The sequence below is a fragment of the Trichomycterus rosablanca genome, chromosome 11 (assembly GCF_030014385.1).
Source record: "Trichomycterus rosablanca isolate fTriRos1 chromosome 11, fTriRos1.hap1, whole genome shotgun sequence".
Lineage (NCBI taxonomy): Eukaryota > Metazoa > Chordata > Actinopteri > Siluriformes > Trichomycteridae > Trichomycterus > Trichomycterus rosablanca.
In genome coordinates this window covers 24,927,201-24,947,741 of record NC_085998.1, presented here as the reverse complement: position 1 = coordinate 24,947,741, position 20,541 = coordinate 24,927,201, and the positions used below count along the sequence as shown (strand labels likewise).

Genomic DNA, 20,541 nt, shown 5'->3' with positions numbered 1-20,541 from the left:
TATATCCAAGTTTTATTTCTATAGTGTTGTCCCATGAAAAGATATAATGAAATATTTGCAGAAATGTGAGGGGTGTACTCACTTTTGTGATACACTGTATATATATATATATATATATATATATTAGGGCTGTCGAAGTTAACGCGATAATAACGCATTAACGCGACCTCAATTTAACGCGATTAAAAAAAATAGTGCCGTTAACGCATTTGGCCCTGCGAGTCATCCGTAGTTCATGTTGATACTTGACCGTGCACGGCATCTATCATTAAAAGTAGAGGAGTACGTGAGTGATGGAGAAAGGTCTGTTAAACGGGAAGTTTCATTTCAAAAGTTTGCCAGATGGCTCACTTGACAAAACAAAAGCTGTTTGCAGTTATTGTCAGGCTGAGTTTAGCTATCACCGGAGTACATCCAGCTTGAAATACCACATGCAAGCCAAGCACACATTTGGCAGCAGGTTGAGCTCTGGCAATGTACGACAGACAACACTGGACAATGTTCGCCGGCAGACGATGGACCAGCCCACCTCCAACAAATTAACGGTAGCAATTGCTAAATGGATAGCCACAGCATGCAGACCGATTAACATAGTGCAGGACGAGGGTCTGCGCGACATAATTAGGCTCGCTTCCAAGGACCCATCTTATGAGCTACCCTCGAGATCAACTATCGTCAACAGAATTCACGAGCTATATGAAACGGAGAGGGCAAAACTAGCTCAGGATTTGGAACTCACAGCCACTATTGCTCTTACGGGTGATTATTGGACATCACTAGGTAACGACAGCTATCTCGGAGTTACAGGTCATTATATAGATGAACAGTGGCAACTTCATTCACATGCTTTAACGGTCATGAAAACAGAGGAGAGGCATCATGCTGCGACCTGTGCCGAACATTTTATGGATGTGGCGAAGCAGTGGAACATCGAAAGTAAAGTGAGTACCCTAAGCACAGATAGTGCAAGAAATATGATAGCAGCGACGAGGCACCTACCGTTCGAACATTTGCCATGCATCGCACACAGCATTCAACGTACTGTTACAGTGTCCCTACAAAATAATATATTTGACTGTGCACTTTCTAAGTGTCGCAAGGTGGTGGGGCACTTCAAACATAGTCCACCTAATACCTCTGAATTAGAAAAACAGCAAGTTGCACATGGGCTGAAGACTGAGTCACTCGTGCAAGACGTACCAACCCGATGGAACTCCACTCTGGAGATGGTGAAACGTCTGCAAAAACACCAAGAACCAGTAAAAGACGCCCTAGCCCTGCACAAAACCAATGTCGCCATGCCAACAAAGGCCGAGATGGAAAAGCTGCAGAAGCTGGAGGCATTGCTGGAGCCCTGCAGGTAACCTCTTATTCTCTCACTGGTGAAGCTTATTTTGTGTCATTGCTAATATGCACAGTGCTAACACGTGCCAATTATTTTAGCTGTGTTACAAGGCAATTATTTTAGCCTCACTTTTTTTTAACTAGTGTGCAGTAGGCCCTATAGTTCTGTTTGTGTGTGACTGAATATAAATGAATAAGTAGGTAATCTCAGTAATTTTCAATTTTGTTTTGCAGATACTTTACTGAAATCCTGGGAGGAGAAAAATTTGTTTCCTGTTCGGTTGTATTGCCTGCATTATGCCATCTGTCTCGGGTAATGGAGAGTTCAGAGGATGACCCTCCCTACATTTGCAAGTTCAAGCAGACCTTCACCTTGGACATGGAGAAACGCAAGGAAAAAACAAACAGTACCTGGCTGAAGATTTCCACAGCACTTGACCCTAGATTTAAGGACCTCAAGTGTCTACACAGATCTGAGAGAGCTGAGGTGTGGGCACTGATTGCTGGCATTATGAAGGAGGAGATGCTTGCACAGGAACCAGTGCAAACAGTAACATCTGAACCACCACAGAAGAAAGCAGCTCTCTTGGTTGCTTCAGAATCTGAGTCTGATGAAGAGGAGGACTATATTGAAAAATGCCTGGAGCGCTATAGAGCTGAGCCTGTCATTAGTATGGAGGACTGTCCCTTGGAATGGTGGTCTAAACATGCTGGGTCACACCCCAAATTGGCCTGCCTTGCTCGCAAGTACTTAGCAACACCTGCCACATCAGTACCTTGTGAGAGGTTGTTTTCTCTTTCTGGGCACATTGTGCAGAAAAAGCGAGCTGCTTTGTCATCTAGCAATGTTTCCAGACTTGTGTGCCTAAGCAGCTGGCTTGGGTCAGCAAAATAGCTGTGCCTAATTACATTATTTAAAATTAAGGCCAACCTGTTGTTGCTGTTCAGATTAACTGGTCTAACTTTACCAGTTGCTTGGTTTTGAATTAGGCCTATGTTCTATTAAGAAGAGTTTTATAGAGTTGTTTTTTGTATGCACTTTGCATTACGTGAGATTTCAATGTGTCTTTAATGAAGTCCAACTTGGCATAATTTATTTTTGTTTGAGCAGTACTGTGAATAAAACTCTCTTACAGTTTTCTCTTGTCCCAGCAGTTTCTAACATAAGTACATTTAGCATAAAATGTGTTCACCATTTTAATTGTAACATTTCACTTAAAAATCCTTATTTTCTATAACATTTACAGATTTTTTTAAAAATGCGATTAATCGCGATTAACTATATGAAATTCTGAGATTAATCGCGATTACAAATTTTAATCGTTTGACAGCCCTAATATATATATATATATATATATATAAAAGCTGCTGTCCACGGACTCGTCACAATGGATGCTAAACCACCTGCACGTAACCAGATCCAGGACAGAGCTGACACTCTTCTAACCATCGTACTCATCGGACAGAGTGGAAATTACATTGGGACCCTTCTTCTTGTGAAAAAAGGGTTTTCCTATTTTTTATTAAAAAAACGCATCTCGCTCCCCATCATTGCTGCGCTTGCTTGTGTGTCTTATGCCTAGTTCACATTACACGATTTTTGCCCTGATTTTCGCTGGCTGACAGGTCGCCGCTAGATGTGGCAGCTCGAAAGCAACTCACCGTTCAGTCAAGGATTGAAACTCGGCTCTTAATCACTATGTGTGAACTGTTCAACAACTCGATCCGAGCGGCTCTCCAACTCAGGAAAAATATCATGTTAAATATCTGGACCTGCCGGTGACTCAGAATCCTGTAGTGTGAAAAGCATTGCAAGCAGGTTGCGAGTGGCAGCAAGTGCTATGCCAAACTACAGCAAATAAGAACACAAGATACGGGGTGAGGGGAAACCCGGGGGAGGAGTGTAAAAATGTGGGACAGGGGCATAATACAGCTTTTATCAGAATACATCAGCACACACACAAGCTTTACAGTATTTGTGATCTTATCATCCACGCCAAACCATAATACCAACGCTGCATTGCAAAAATATTTATTTACATCCAACTCACTACAGAACAGACAATCCCTGCTGGTCACGTAGCCCAATACACTCAGATTCATTTATTTTTCCTACTTGCTTTTTCAGTACATATCAGCGCACAAACAACTTTGATCGCTCGCTTATTGTTGACGTGCATTTAAACCCCTCGTCACTTCATGTGTACACTCGTCTGAGATTCCTTCTGGTGATAGATCGTCTAGTGTGTGACCCCCTATTGCCATATCAGTCTGGTATATCAGACGTGTAGTGTAAAATCCACGAAGACTTGAATGACTCCCGATTACAAGAGATCAAGTAGTGTAGTTTGAACTGTACAGCGATCTGGCAGCTCTGAAAGTCATGTAGTGTGAACTTGGCATTAGCGAACAGTAAGATGGATCAGAGTTCATGAATACATATAACAGTTTTTAAAATTTTATATTCAGAAATGTGATTTTTAAATCTAATGCAAGTATGAATGATTCAAAAAGAACAGCAAGAGAAATACAATTTTTAGACGGAGCTCTATAGTAACAAGTGCTATTTTTAGAACATGCCCTGCTGGCGACTCACGTGTTGGTGACCCCTGAAATAGAGTAAGCAAAACAAACGAATCTTTATCATAAATCCATGATTCGATTCCTATGAATAATTCGTTTGAAAAGAGCTGTTTCTGACTTGTTTTTACTCAGTGATTCAGTGATGCTTTTTCACAGACTAATGAGAAGAAATGGGGGAGGGGTAAATTTCATGTGTATCTGACAGAGCTTTAGAGCCAAGAAGGCACAATTGTATTAAATAATGACACTATTAAGTACAAATAATTCATCTTACATATTTTGTCTGCAGTATAATCTGTTTTTTTTTTGTTGGAAAGCTTTGGAGACCTTTGTTGACCAACATCGACTCTTTTTACTCCAACTTCAATAACTCCACATCAGAATTAGTTAGAAGCTAAAAATGTGATTGTAAACAACATTTGCGACAAAAATAAACTGTTGGTGATGGCATTGCAGACCTGCATTCCTATTTACACTCACTGAAACTTTGGATTTTAAAAAAAATGTAAAAAAAAAATTCCTTAAACTCGACATATGTGAGAGAACTTGTTTGGCTCGCGTAGGCTGCACTGTGTCCCAGTGCAATTCTTTTTTAGCATTTTCTTGTGTTTTTGTGCATTTATTACCCTTAATCTTTATTATGGCTCCTGAGAAGGTAAAAAGTGATAGTGCTGAGCAGAAGAGGAAGATATCTTGCGGTACAGTAGAAGTAAAGAGGACTTCTACACAGGACCATGGAATGCATTACCAGGTTTCCCTGAATATTTTTGAATATTTTGAAACCCTATGTCTTTTTAAACTTGACGCCAGTCCCAGAACCAATTGACATTTCAAGATACAACTGTAATATAAAAAAAAATAAAAAATCTAAAAACATGTTTTCACTTTAGGTAAAAATCGATTTAAAATCAAGTTCAAAGTACAAGAAAGTGTAAACAATGTCAAGTGGTCTGACTACTGATCCACTGTAAAACACATGCAGGTAGCAAAAATATAAGTGAAATGACAATGTATATAATATACCTAATATACACTGCCTGGCCATAAAAAAAGTCACACACTCTAATATTTCGTTGGACCGCCTTTAGCTTTGATTACGGCACGCATTCACTGTGGCATCATTTCCACAAGCTTCTGCAATGTCACAACATTTATTTCTGTCCAGAGTTGCATTAATTTTTCTCCAAGATCTTGTATTGATGATGGGAGATTTGGACCACTGCGCAAAGTCTTCTCCAGCACATCCCAAAGATTCTCAATGGGGTTCAGGTCTGGACTCTGTGGTGGCCAATCCATGTGTGAAAATGATGTCTCATGCTCCCTGAACCACTTTCACAATCTGAGCCCGATGAATCCTGGCATTGTCATCTTGGAATATGAAAAAATCTCAAAAATTGATGGAATAACCTGGTCATTCAGTATATTCAGGTAGTCAGCTGACCTCATTCTTTGGGCACATAACGTTTCTGTACCTAGACCTGACCAACCCCAGATCATAGCACTGCCCCCACAGGCTTGTACAGTAGGCACTAGGCATGATGGGTGCATCACTTCAGCCGCCTCTCTTCTTACACTGATGCGCCCATCACTCTGGAACAGGGTAAATCTGGACTCGCATGACCTTCTTCCATTGCTCCAGAGTCCAATCTTTATGCTCCCTAGCAAATTGAAGCCGTTTTTGCTGGTTAGCCTCACTGACAAGTGGTTTTCTTAAGGCTACACAGCTGTTTAGTCCCAATCCCTTGAGTTCCCTTCGCATTGTGCGTGTGGAAATGCTCTTACTTTCACTATTAAACATATCCCTGAGTACTACTGTAGTTTTTCTACCATTTGATTTCACCAAACGTTTAAGTTATCGCCGATCACCATCATTCAAGATTTTTTTCCGACCACATTCTTTCCTCGAAGATGATGTTTCCCCATTGTCCTTCCACTTTTTAATAATGTGTTGGACAGTTTTTAACCCAATTTTAGTAGTTTCAGCAATCTCCTTAGATGTTTTATGTTTATAATTTATAAGTTAGTTACACCATAATAAAACCACTAAAGGCTCAGTTGAGCAAACCTTTTTAAAGAATTGGAAAGAAAGTATTCCCTTACCATCCAATGTTTACACTATTTGAAAAGATTCAGGGAACCTGGAGAGATCCCAGTCAGTGTAGGGCAAAGCCAGAAACCACTGTTGAATGTGTGAGACCTTTGAGCTCTCAGACAGCACCGCACAAGAAACTATCATGCTACTGTGAGAAATATAGCAACATGGGTTTGGAAGTACATCAAAAACCTGCTATCCTCTTACTCAAAGAGAAAGCTGTTCTATCTCAGATAGTCCTTAAGACAGAGGAAACATGTGGCGTGGTCAAAGTCCAAGGTGCAGCTTGTTTTCTGGAAAAACAGATGTCGATTTCTCTGTGCCAAAGATCTGCCAAACATCTGTCATGGTATGGGGGTGCATTAGTGTCCATTGCATGGGTGAACTGCATATGTGTGCATTGACATGTGTTGCAGGCATTAAATTCTAAATGTGTTTATATTTACAAAATACAGTGATGTTGATGTTGGTAAAAAATGGAAAAAAAAAATTTCTTTCTACCTTTATCAGGTAAAGATTTAAGACAATTAAAAAAAAAAAAATTTTTTTGCATTTGACAAAACATCTCAACTTCTTTGGGAATGGGGTTTGTATTTATATTTTATTTTTGTGGTACCAAGAAAAAAACCCACAAGCACACGGGTCAAATATTTAAAACTCAACACAGACAGTAACCAATTGAACATCACACCCAGGTCAACAGGAAGTGTTATGCACCCACCCTCCATATGACATAACCTTACTGAAACAAAATCTGTATATTTTCAGATCAGCTCTTAGCTAACAGTAATAGAACATTTCTAATCTTAAAATGTAAATGTACAACTACCCTAGATATTAAACAATTAAGTATTAACAGCCTAGAATCATATATTTATTTAAATTTGTCAGATTTTTGTGGTTTACCTATTTTAAAAAAACCTAGTAATACCCATGAGTCTATGGATTTTCTAAATGTAGCACCACGGTACATAATCACCTTTGTACTTATGACTTATATCTCAGTAATAATAAAAAATGTGCGCAATCTCACCTTCCTGCTCACAAAGCTGCGTGACCAGAGTGTCCTTGAAGATTAGCTGTCCATGATTCATGGCAGTAGCCCTAAGAAATACAGAGGCATATTAGTTTTTAGGCTAAATTTAACCCGATCTGTGAGAAAAAAAAAAGTGTTGTACATGTACATGACAGGATGCATATTTCTTTGATTTAATTTTTATCAACCGCTTTATCCTGGTCAGGGTCGTAGCGGGTCCAGTTTCACTGTGAAACACTGTGCTATTCAGGCATACACTGAACAGAGCGCTAATTCATTGCAGGGCTTTGGTCATCCCCTCAGACTTCATGTGAAGAGAGCTGGCCGGCCAATAGCAGCACTAAGGTTCAGCACCAAGATCTCAGCAGTGGTGGGCTAGTGCAGACTGCTGCACCACCCGAGTTTTTACCCTTTATTTATTACCCACATTTCATCCTTTACTATTTTAATACTATAAAAAAGTTGCAGGAAATCCAGAGAACGTGCATACAGGACAACCATAAAAATGGAACCCTTGATCCCATACCTGGAAATGCATTAAAAACTGGCGTTCTTCTATAATGGAGATTGCCACGTGGCCTTGGGATAACTTTTAACTGTTGTGGTTAAACACAGTTTGTCAATGTATCTACAAAGCTATGTGAACTCTGTTGTGAGCATAAAAGCCATACAGAATGTCAATGTTGCCACCTTTTTGACTTTACCTTACCTTAAATTAACTAATGTACTGAAGTGGCAAATGTAACCCAGTATCTGCATGAATGCAGAGGATGAACCCAAAATGCTTATCCAAGGTAGAACAATACTGCAGCTAAGGAGCCACAACTAAAAAGGACACTTTTTGTTTACTAGAGGCCAAATAAAAAATGAAACAAAAAAGAAAAACAAAGACGAGAGAACAGACATATACATACCGATCAGCCATATCATTAAAACCACCTCCTTGTTTCTACACACACCATCCATTTTATTAGCTCCACTTACCATATAGAATGGACTGTAGTCCATTTATTTCTCTACATACCTTTTTAACCTGCTTTCACCCTGTTCTTCAATGGTCAGGACCCCCATAGAGTATGACATGGTGGTGGTGTGTTAGTGTGTGTTGTGCTGGTATGAGTGGATCAGACACGGCAGCACTGCTGGAGTTTTTAAATACCGTGTCCACTCACTGTCCACTCTATTACACACTCCTAACTGGTTGGTCTACCTTGTAAATGTGAAGTCAGAGACTATCGCTCATCTATTGCTGCTGTTTGAGTTGGTCATCTTCTAGACCTTCATCAGTGGTCACAGGACGCTGCATACGGGGCGCTGTTTGCTGGATATATTTTTGGTTGGTGGACTATTCTCAGCCCAGCAGTGACAGTGAGGTGTTTAAAAACTCCATCAGTATTGCTGTGTTTTTTCCACTCATACTAGCACAACACACACTAACACACCACCACCATGTCATTGTCACTGCAGTGCTTAGAATGATCCACCACCCAAATAATACCTGCTCTGTGGTGGTCCTTGGAGAGTCCTGACCATTGAAGAACAGCATGAAAGGGGACTAACAAAGCATGCAGAGAAACAGATGGACTACAGTCAGTAATTGTAGAACTAGAAAGTGCTCCTATATAGTAAGTTGAGCTGATAAAATGGACAGTGAGTGTAGAAACAAGGAGGTGGTTTTAATGTTATGGCTGATCTGTGTATATGTATACCAATAGTTTATTAATCTTCTTTATGCACTCTTTACTTTTTTTTTTTTCTACTTTCTTTTTTTTCTCACTTTGTCAGTGGTGGGATACAGGCAAAATACATGGGCATGTAGGCAAAAGTAGATACATTTTGTAAAATTAAATAAATACAAGTATCTTTTATTTGTTAATTTTCTTAAATCTATGTATGAAGATTTGCCTACACGACACAGATTCTTGTATTATTGAATTTTACAAAATGTCCCAGCCTTTTAATGACTGATTATATAAAAAATGACACAGCTTTCAGTGAGACATTTGATACATTTTATGAACAAGTAATGAAAAGTCACCTGGTCTGTTAGCCAATTTTTATTACAACATTGTAACACTTACCTGGTCAAGATCTCTATGATGCAATATTGGAATGTTTTAACACATAAATTCATCTCTTAAGTTGTCAGAGGGCAGTCTTGATTGTTTAAACAACCGGTGGTCCATTTTCTGACACTTTCAAACGTTTTAATGCATCCCAAAATGTATTATTTTAGTTGCACAGACTAAACATAGACCTGGAAAGACCAAAAATGGTGGGTCTTTTTTTATTTTTTTATTTAAACCTCTAGAAGCCATTGTATCATTTTTTGTTCCTTATAAAACTGCTATATAACAAAATTAACAGCATGTTCAAAATGTATGGCTCTTTAATTTAGTTAATTTTTTATCAGGGCTGTCCACTTTCAGTGCTATCAAATTTAATAACAGTCCGTTTAAAAACATTTTTATGATATTTTTTTTTGTTTTAGAATTATCAGAGATTTTTTACTATACAATAACTTTTTAGGGTTGTAAATAGAAATTCTAATAGTGAGGGAAGTGCTAAATCCTATCGAAGTCAAATAAAAGTTTAAACTATTATAAGTTGTCCTTGATTAAATTACTTATATATGGATTATTACAGAAGGGAAAGGCACTGGAATTGATGAGCAAATCACTAGTAAATAGTTTTGAAATCTGCTATAGGCTAAAATTGCATTAGATCAATGAATATTAATTTATTTAATTGTGTGTGGGACTTCTGTAACATCATATATTAACTTTTGTGTATTTTAATCTGTGAAATGGTTTAACCCAGTTAATTGTCATGGCTTCATTTGTCTAAGTTGAGTCATTGCCAGTAAAGGTAACTTGCCACTAATGTGTGAAAAGTGTGAAAGGGGTTTTTGTTTCTTACAGAAAGTTTACACAGCCTGTCCCTGGTGGTGGGGCGATCCACACAAAGCTGAAACTGGTTGTGGGCAGAGTACTGACATGTGATGCTACCACACTGCACACATACTGAGCCCCAATTTGTTGCTCTTTAACTCCTAAAAGAGACAGGGAGATGGCGAGAGAGAGAGAGAGAGAGAGAGAGAGAGAGAGAGAGAGAGAGAGAGAGAGAGAGAGAGATCATTATAAGCATTTACAAACTATTGATTACTATTATGCTCTTTAAAGCCATTTTAGATAAAACCTAAAAAAAAAGTTTGTAAAGAGGGAATATACAGTAGAAATGTAAACTTGACAATAATTGTTAAATAATAATAAATAAGGCACAAATGAGTAAATATATAAAAGAGACAATCAAGAGAAAATCAAAGAGCACTTTTTATTACAAGATAATAATATGTGGGCATCCAAAACAAGAGACAAGTCCTCCACATCTTATTAGGTCACACCTATATTCAATAAAAATAAATGGTAGCATGCTTATGTTCTAAAGTTCTGTCCATGGGTGGCATGCCAGCATATTGAGTTTGTTGGCTGCTGTTTGGTCAGTCATGATTCATGGTTTGACTTGGATGCCCATGCCACATGGCGTGACTTGACTAAGGGACACAGAACCTCAGGCACAGTTCACATGGTCACAGTGCCTCAGTTTGGCAGGTAGGTAGGCACAGTTAAACAAACAGTGTAGTTCCTGCTGAACTACATTTCAAAGCACTTTCTGCACCTCATTAAAGTTCTCTGACTCCCTAACACTCTGGCTCTTGTACTAGACTTGTTACTAGTGGTTTCAAGCTTTCGGTAGCATTCTGGTTTTGTAGCAGTCATGGGCATCCTTCCTGAGGTTTTGTCAGTAGGTAATGGGCAGCATCTTGAGTTTGTTGGCTGCTGCTGTTTGTCAGGGTCTTCCTTTTTTGTTTCTATTCTAGTCATACCCTGTGTTTTCTGTCACCCTGTGACAGTTAAGGTTGTCATGACACTGTTAAGCAAATGGTCTAAAACTCAAAATAGGGTCAAAAGAACAAATACTGTGTACTGAAATGTTAAAATGCTGTTTGACAAAGTATTTTAAATAAACTCTTTGGAGGAAAAACATTATTTAAAGAGTTTGGAACAATCCCATTGTTGTATTAGCAGGTATTAGTAAATATAAAAAGGTATTTTAAAGACATACAACGTAAATAGTCATACATGTCGAAAGTAGCTTCTATACCACTTATATAAATCAAAAGATTTAGTATACATGAGTCAATTGTTATTAAATGTTTAACAGATAAGATATTTTTTCTAATATCTAAAGTTAAAAACATTAAATGCTATTTACTAAAATGTAAAACATGTTTGTAGTCAAAACAGATACCTTTTGTGCTGTTCCCAACTTACTCTGTAATTTTCCTTCGGGGCCTGATAAAGTGCTGTCTTATCCAATCTTACAACTTGAAAACTCTGACCATTCCATGATCATGTTTTTACTTACTTACAGTAAAAAACTCAAGCAAACCAAACCCACTAAGATAACAAGCCAGCAGTTGACTGTTGAAACAGTGGAGTGGAAGCACCCAAAACAAGACTGCCTAAACTCTATTGATAAGTTGACAATAATAGTTGGGTGGTACTTTTGGATGAATACACTGAAAATGTGTGATCCTACATATCTTTTTGTGAAGATTTTCGCTAAATAGGTAAAATAATGACAAACATTTATTTTAAAATATACTCGCCCTTGATTTTACTTGAATAACTACTAATGGACTACATATTACCTAATCTGTTCATTCTATTTCCTGTTACCATTGGTGTATATTTGTATGCATATGTGCACAATTGACCTCATTCGTTTTAGTGTTTATACTTTAAACTTTTATTAAACTTGTAATTTTTGTGTTTTTATTGTATTGTATGTATTCTGCTGAACACTATAATTTCCCCCATAGGTCGGTAGTGTTATTTTCACTGTTATAGTAGTGTTACAGAAAAACAAACAAACAAAACAGAAAAGCAGCAGGCCCTGATTGCTTGTCTCCTTTTACCTTAAACAGCTGTGCAGATCAGTTATCTGCTGTTTTTACTGGCCTTAATGATTACAGGTGAGCTGCCCTAGTGGTGATAAAGATCTTTAAACATTTGGTATTGATCCATAATAAATCAGACACACAGTGAAATCTGCATATAGGGCTAAAAGGGCACACACGTATGCGACAACATGAGTCTTGTTTAGGGATGTCATCTCTGCCACCATTATCAACCTTATTATTCCAGCCGTATGTGCATCTCAAATTTTCTGACAAACAAGAAACAATATATACAATTGGGTCACTATTTTCTGACCCCTTGACTATAAGAACTGGTATATCTCAAGGTTGCATTCTGCCATCCTCTTGTTTTCCCAATATACTAATAACTGGATTGAGGTGTCTTACCTCCTAGCAGAGGAGAACAATATACTCATAATTTTACATAATTTTATTTTTAACATTTAAACAACTACAAATCTAATCAAATACATCCTGACCTGCCTATTACCTTTGTTTTGGACCGTGAAAGATTAGACTTAAAAAAGCCCCTTTGTCTCCCTCTGCTGTCGGAAGAAAGCTATAAATTCACTCCAGGAAACCGGTTTTCTATGTAAAATTAACCAATTACATCTTCCCTATAAATAAATGGGCTTTGTTATTTTTTTAATAATTGTTAATAGTAATGGTTCTGTGGGGGCTGTTATTATATTTAATGAATAAATATAAAGTAAGGAAAGACAATTGCTTAATCCATCCATCCTGTTTATTTAGTAGTATAACATTTTAAGTGAACAGAATGAAACAATGGGCAGTGTATTACACACTGAACTTTTAAGCTTTTTTTTTACAAGCATTTTAGACTGTCTCGGAAAAGATGATTCTCACATTTTCACAGCACCCTGAGCTATAACACAAGTTTAAGAGTGAAACAGGAGGAAAATCCAGCTACACAGAGACAAATGAACACCTGGAGTGAATCTGACAGTCCACACAAATGCATATTTGTCTTATATTCGCACTTTGATGAGGTTTTAAATGGCAGTCACACACACCTCGAGTTTAAGGGAAATGTCGAGTTAAGGGTGCAAATTTCTTGACAAAGGGCGTCGATCAAGAAATCAGGTTAAGGGGATGTTGAGTTGCAAGGTACCACTGTATATGTAAGTAGAATTTGTTTTCTGTGCTGTTTGTATTTCCAAGGCTAAACTATCATCTTAATTTTTGTTTCTTAACTTGTAGAATAACTTAATGCTCAATGCACTTAGCAGTTAGCATGATAGTGATTTTCTCCACTGACAATCTGTCTGTCTCCCTCTGAAAATAAATGGTATTGCTGTTAATCAGAAAATAACGGTTTCACTCCTGATGTCCTCTATCTTTAATACTCTAAAATTGGAAACGTTCCCTCTATTGTTGGCGAAACCTAGCAGAGGCTATTCTTTCAGAAACTACTTAGAAAACTTAACATCTATTCTATACTCACTAACCAAACCACTGGCCATTATTGCTTGAATTCATCTCTTCCAAGTCAAAGACAAAATTATCCGTTTGAGGAAGCCAGAAGTATAATCTTGACTTTTAGGGACATAACATTGATTTTTCCAGATTACTTCAAGGTCGTGGCCCAAAACAGTTTCTAGCCTGCTAACGGAAATCAGAACTCACAAGATTCAATTTACCTTTCAGTTTCCTGCCAATATACCTTTCAGTTTCCTGCTCAGATTTTACAAAGTCCGAGACCATTCGGGGAGTTTTACCGAAGTGGCAGAAACAAAACACTTTCTACAGACAGAGATGGACTTTGGAAACTGAGAAATATGTCCTGTTTGATTTTAATTGGTGACACCTATTGAAAACAAGTGGTTGTTAAATGTTTTATCTTTAAAATATGTTGATGGTTGTTGTTCTTTAAATTTGATTATTTTTTGTCGCAAAGCAAATAAGGGGTTTCATTTGGGATTATTTACTTTTGTATGGTACTTTGCAAGGGTACTGCTCAGAAGATTAGAGACTGTTATGGCACTTTGCATAGCAGTTATAGGGAAGTGGGAAGGTTGATTAAACTGTGTATACATTCTAATACAGGTTGGATCCTTTTTTCTTGGCCTCCTGGGACTGGCTATTTGCATTATATTAGACATCAATGAATGATGCAGTGCGGAGCATCTCAATAGCTTAATGGATGTGAAGGGTATGGGGCATCCAGTCAAACAACCATAAATCAATAAAGGCAGATATTGTTTTTTACAGAAAACACACATTTTGCCCACTTATCAGTTTTAAAGGAACTAGGAACTAGCTGGATAGGTTAAACCTACCAGACCCCTTTTACTTTAAAAGCAAGGGGCATGGTGATTCTTTTTAAAAAGAATATTCAATTTCGCTTGGAAACAATAACTTTCCAAATGGCAAATTTATCATGGTTTCCGAATACATTAATCATGTTCCCATAACTTTAATTAATATCTATGCTCCAAACTTTGATGACCCAATCTTTTTTTTGTAAGGTCTTTGACTTAATTCCAGATGCATTTACAAACGTGATTCTAGGTGATGATTTTAACTGTTGTCTGGATCCATACATGGACAGACTTTCGGCTAAACCCCAAAGCATCCAAACAGAGAATATTCCTATTTTTCGAATGTTAATAAGTCTCACACTCAGATCAATAACTTTTTGATCTCAGCGGAATTAATTTCTAGAGTTGTCAATACAAAGTATCATAATATAGCCGCTCAGGTGGCGCAGCGGTAAAGTACGCTAGCTCACCAGAGTTGGGTTTCTAGATGCATCGTATCGAAACTCAGCTCTACCTTTCCAACTGGGTTGGGCGGCAGTATGAACAACGTTTGGCTGTTGTTCAGGGGCTTAGGGGTAGAGTCGGAGCATAGGTCCTCATAACTGGTACAACTGCGGCCCCTGCTTGTTGACTGACGGCGCCTGCACAGGGCTGAGGAATAACATTGAGGGGGGTGCGCAGTGTCTCTCGGTGTATGAACTCGGCTCGTGCAGGTGAAAAATGCAGGCTGTACTGATTGCATGCCGGAGGGGGCGCAAGTCAGTTGAGTGGCGTCCTCAGTCAGCGTCAAAGGGTCGAATCAGTATAGGGGACGCATTCAGGATAATTGGACACGACTAGAATGGGGATAAAAGTTGGGGGAAAAAAGTGGGAAAAAATAGATAATTAAAAAAAAAAAAAAAGTATCATAATATACTGATCTCCAACCATAGCCCGGTTACACTTGATCTTTACGATATCCTCCCCACACAGATGTACAACTGGAGTTTCAACCCTGGTTTGCTCAAGAGCTTAAAATTCGTAGACTATATAAACACAAACCTAGATGAAATTATATCTCTTAATGATACGGATGAGGTATCTGCGTCTAAAGTATGAATACAATTCTATCCTAAGCAAAAGAATCTAATCACTTTTGCTTCAGCTGAAGCAGAAACACTTTGCATTGGAAGACAAGCCCAAGCGGATTTTAGTGAGAAAATTAAAAGGAGTTTCGGCTAAGCAAGCAATATATAAAATAAAGTTCATACAATATATAAGACAAAGGTTATATATAAGTTTGGGTAGTTTTATCACAAACCCCAAATAAATCATTGTTTTTGAGAGTTCTATTCTGATCTCTATTCCTCCAAATATCCAGATATAGATAACGACCTCAATAGCTTTTTAGACACTAGATCTGCCACATCTTCCAGATACAGCTACACAGGATCTTGATTTGCCATTTACTGAAATGGATGTTCTTAAGGCTATACAATCGTTTCCATTGCTGACCCAAATAGGTTTGGCTGTGAGTTTTAAAAGGCCTTCTTACTTAAATTAGCACCAGTGATTCTTCAAGGACTGTTCAAAGAATGTTCAAGGACTCTTATAGAAATTAAAAACTCCCTCATAAAGGGCTTATGTGTGTCACATATTACAGTAAGGACAAGGATGCTGAAGACCCAGCTTTTTAAAGGCCTAAATCTTTCTTAAATTATGACCAGCAAATATTTTCTAAAATATATGTCTACTTCTAAATGTGCTCTACGCAGGCTACAATGACAGATCTCCTGCTGCAATTGTTGCGCTTGATGCCCAAAAGTTTATGTTAAATGTTATATGTTAAAGGCTGCTGTATTCGTGCCCAACCTCTGCAATACTGACGAACAGTGATCGTTCTCATTCGTTTGAGCTTCATCAAGGGGTGAAGCAGGGTGACTCCCTGTCACCATTGCTGTTTGATATAGCCATAGAACCTTTGCTTATTGGAATAATCCATCATGTATGTGTCAAGGGTGTCAAGTTTAGAGATGCTGAATCTACTGTTATGTGTTTCACATCCGGTGGCCTCAGTTCCCCTTTGGTAAATTATATCGAATTGTTTGGTAAATTTGTGAGTACAAATCTAATTGGTCTAAAAGCGAGTTCTTACCATTTGGTAGAAATCTAGATGCCCCTTTCATCAACCCGCTAGCATTCAAGCTGGTGGGGGAATATTTTATATATCTTGGGCTTAAAATTTCTAAGAACTCCAAATTCTTATTCAAGCTGAATTTTTGGGAGCATTACACAAGCTTAAAGAGACTATTGAGAAATGGAAGTTGCTGCTTGATTAAAATCTTAAATCAAATTAAAGCATATTGTAAAGTTCCATCTCTTTCAATTTATAGCCCTATCATATGTTTTTGCCCTCACTGATGGACAAGGATTTTCGTATTTGGGCTAATAAAGGACTCCGCTCTGTGGCAGATTTGTACATTGACAACGCCTCTATTTTAGTTTTGTCCTTTTTAAACAATTTCTGGAAGAATATATTTTCGTTGTTGTCAAAAGTATTTATTCTATAAGCAATTCTTAAAAAATAAAACAACAGAGTATGGTGGCAGCTGAGAAGATTATTCTTCTTTGTTGGAGATCTTCCCGGCCCCCGTTTTAAAAGATGGTTATCCAAGATTTGCGGGACTGCTCAGCTTGAGCGGTTGAGGTGTTCTGGTGTACTGAGTCAATATGGAATGCATTTATGGATGTGTTAGGGAGGCCATAAGATTTCTTTCTTTTTTCGTTTTATATTATTATTTTTAAACTAATATTATTTTTTAAATAACTATATTTATTTGTATTAGTGTATTAGTTATGTACTTATTTACTTTTTATTTTCATTGTAATACTGGGTGATGTGATTGTTCTTGTTGTTCCGCTTGAAAATACTATAAGTAAAACTATTAACAGTTGCAATCAAAAATAATCAACCCCCATTGCAAGATTTATAAGCTAAATGTACCAATTTTCAGCTGTTTGCAAAAAAAAAACAGTTTAAAAAGAACAATTTAAATAGTTTAACATAACTAATATAACAAATGGTTCCTCCAAATTCAACTACTGCATGGCCACTGCAGTTTCAGAATTATTCAACCCCTAAATGACAAGCATCTTTTGTATTTTGTACAGAACCCTTTTGCTGTTATGACCAGCTGCAAACGTGATGCATAGCCAGACACCAACCTCTGGCAGTGTTCCCAAGGAATCTTAGCCCATTTGTCTTAGCCTGACTGCCTTAACACCTCACATTTTGAAAGTAATGGAAAGACTTGTTTTGACCAATTTCAGACCTCAGGTGACAACCTTTCAGCACCCACTGCAGTTCGCATACTGCCATGATGTTGGTGTTGAGGATGCCATTATCTACTTGCTTCAAGAGGCACACACTCAATTGGACTTAGCTGACAGCTCTGTGAGGTCTGTATTCTTTGATTTCTCCAGTGCTTTTAACACTATCCAGCTTTTGGTGCTTAATGAGAAAATGCAAGTGGACACTTCCACAACCTCCTGGATCATTGACTACCTGAAAGACAGGCCGCACTTTGTGGGACTGAAAGTATGTTTGTCTGAAAAAGTGGTTAGCAGCATAGAAGCATAGGTGTTCTCTTATCTTTCCTCTTTACGTTGTTTACCTCAGACTTCCAGTACAACCCTGAGTTCTATAATCTACTCAGAAGTTCTCAAATGACTCGGCAGTGGTGATGAGAGTACAGGGATCTGGTTGACTACTTTGTCTCAAGGGAACCACCACCTCTTCTTAAATGTGGCCATGATGAAAGAGATGGATTTGGACCTCAGGGGGACCACGGCTGTTTCAAAATCCCTCTTTATCATTGAAGAAGAGGTGTAGGTGGTGGGCTACAAATACCAGGGTGTTCATCAGGATGACAGACTGGACTGGAAGTTCTTGGGAGGCTCAGGTCTTTCAATGTATGCAAAATGCTACATATATTTTATCAGTCTGTTGTCGCAAGTGCAATTTTCTATGCAGCTAACTGCTGGGGAAACAGCATCAGTGCCAAAGACTCTGAACTGAACAAGCTTATAATGAAGGCTGGCTCTGTGCTGGGTTTTGCTCTGGAGCCCCTAGAGACAGTTGTTGAGCAAAAAATCTTGCACAAGCTGCTCAATAAAGAGCACTACAGGAAATAATTTCTGCCCATAGCAGTGACAACCTATAAAGACTGTCACTGGTGCAAGAAAAGGCAGAGCCTACAGTACCCATAAAAGACAATCAATCTTGCAGTTGGTACTACTTGATATGCACATTTACACATGGTACTTTTTTACTTGCACAGCACACAATTGCACACATACTGTTTTTCCTTATGTGTTGTGATTTTTTTTATATTTGTATATGTTATTTTTGTATTACATTACATTTTTTTAATTTACAACACCAAATCAGAAAAAGTTGGAACAGCGTGGAAAATGCAAATAATAATTAAAAAAACAGAGTTTCTTACATTTACTTTGACTTTAATTTAATTGCAAACAGTATGAATCTGAGATTTCATGTTTTGTCTAGTAAACTTTCATTTGTTAATAAATATCCTTTCCTGCATTTCAGGACTGCAACACATTCCAAAAAAAAGATGGAACAGTAAAGCATTTACCACTTTGTAATGTTGCCATTCCTTTTCACCACACTTAAAAGATGTTTTGGCACCAAGGATACCAAGCGATTTAGTGTTTCAGGTTTTATTTTGTCCCATTCTTCCTGCAAACATGTCTTAAGATTGCAGGCAGGCCAGTCCAGTACCTGTACCCTCTTACGCAGCCATGCCTTTAAAATGTGTGCAGAATGTGGTTTTGCATTGTCTTGTTGAAAAATGCAAGGACGTCCCTGGAAGATGACGTCTTGAAGGCAGCATATGTTGCTCTAAGATCTCAATGTACTTTTCTGCATTAATGCTTCCATCACAGCAGTGTAAATGACCTTTGCCAAGGGCACTGACACAGCCCCATACCATGACAGACCCTGGCTTTTAGACTTGTTGCTAATAACAGTCTGGATGATCGTTTGGTCCGTTTCCACTGCGTGATGGTCCATCCTAGATGCCTTAGAGCTCAGAGAAGTTGACGCTGCTTCTGGACATGGTTAACATAAGGCTTCTTTTTTTGCACAGTACAGTTTTAAGTGGCATTTGTGCATGTAACTCCGTATTGTAGGGCTTGACAAAGGTTTGTCAAAGTAATCCCTTGCCCATGTGGTTATATCAGCTATTGTTGAGTGGCGGTTCTTGATGCAGTGCTGTCTGAGGAATCAAAGATCAAAGGTGTTCAGCTTAAGCGTGGCCCTTGGCTTTTAAGCACTCAAATTCCTCCCGATTCCTTGATTTGTTTAATGATATTATGCACTGTAGAGGGAGAAATATGCAAATCCCTTCCAATCTTTCTTTGAGGTACATTGTTCTTGAACTTTTTAATAATTTTCTCACACATTTGTAGATAAACTGGAGATCCTCTGTCCATCTTTGCTCATCAAAGACTCAGCCTTTCCTAGATGCTGCTTTTGTACCAAACCATGATTACAATCACCTGTTGACATCACCCTATGAAATATCTTGGGTTCAAACTGTCTGCAATCAAATAAAAGTCAAAGTAAATGTAAGGAACACTGCATTTTTATTTTATTTGCATTTTCCATACTGTCCCAACTTTTTCTGATTTGTGGTTGTATTACCTAGCACTACATTGACTTGTTTTGAGTAATGCCTGTGATGTTTGTGAATTGCCATTTGCCAGTGTTGAGTTTAACACTGCAATTTCCTTTTGGGGTTCAATAAAGTAATCAAAAAATCAATCAAATCAATCAATGGTCAGTGACGTCCAGTTTACTAATGTTCTTAAGTTTGCATGCGGCAACTGCCTTCACGAAAATCCATCAAAGATTTTCTTTGGGGTTTAAGTCAGGGGACTATGACAGCCAATCCAAAATCTGGGAGGACTTCTTATGAAACCAGGTCTTGGTGGACTTGATGTATGCTTGGGATCATTGTCTTGTTGGATAGGCCAATAATGCCAACACTTTAGCTTCCTCACAGAGGGCATGACCTTCTTTGATTTCAAATGACTGAATCCATCTTGCCCTCCACACGCTGCAGGATTCCAGTGCCAGAGGAACAAAGCTGCCCCAGAGCATCACCCACCTCCATGCTTCACTGCGTGTGTTATTTTCAGTGAATGCTTCATTCAT

General features: G+C 38.1%; 1 protein-coding gene across 1 annotated transcript in view; it reads right to left on the bottom strand.

Moving 5' to 3' along the window:
- Nucleotides 1–20,541, bottom strand: part of reln (reelin) — a 360,462-nt gene that overhangs the window by 308,566 nt on the left and 31,355 nt on the right. The window contains exons 3-4 of the mRNA XM_063004091.1: nt 9,975–10,107; nt 7,053–7,123 (exon numbers count right to left, since the gene is read on the bottom strand). Coding sequence (XP_062860161.1) covers nt 7,053–7,123; nt 9,975–10,107 — 204 coding nt within the window. The remainder of the gene's footprint in view (nt 1–7,052; nt 7,124–9,974; nt 10,108–20,541) is intronic.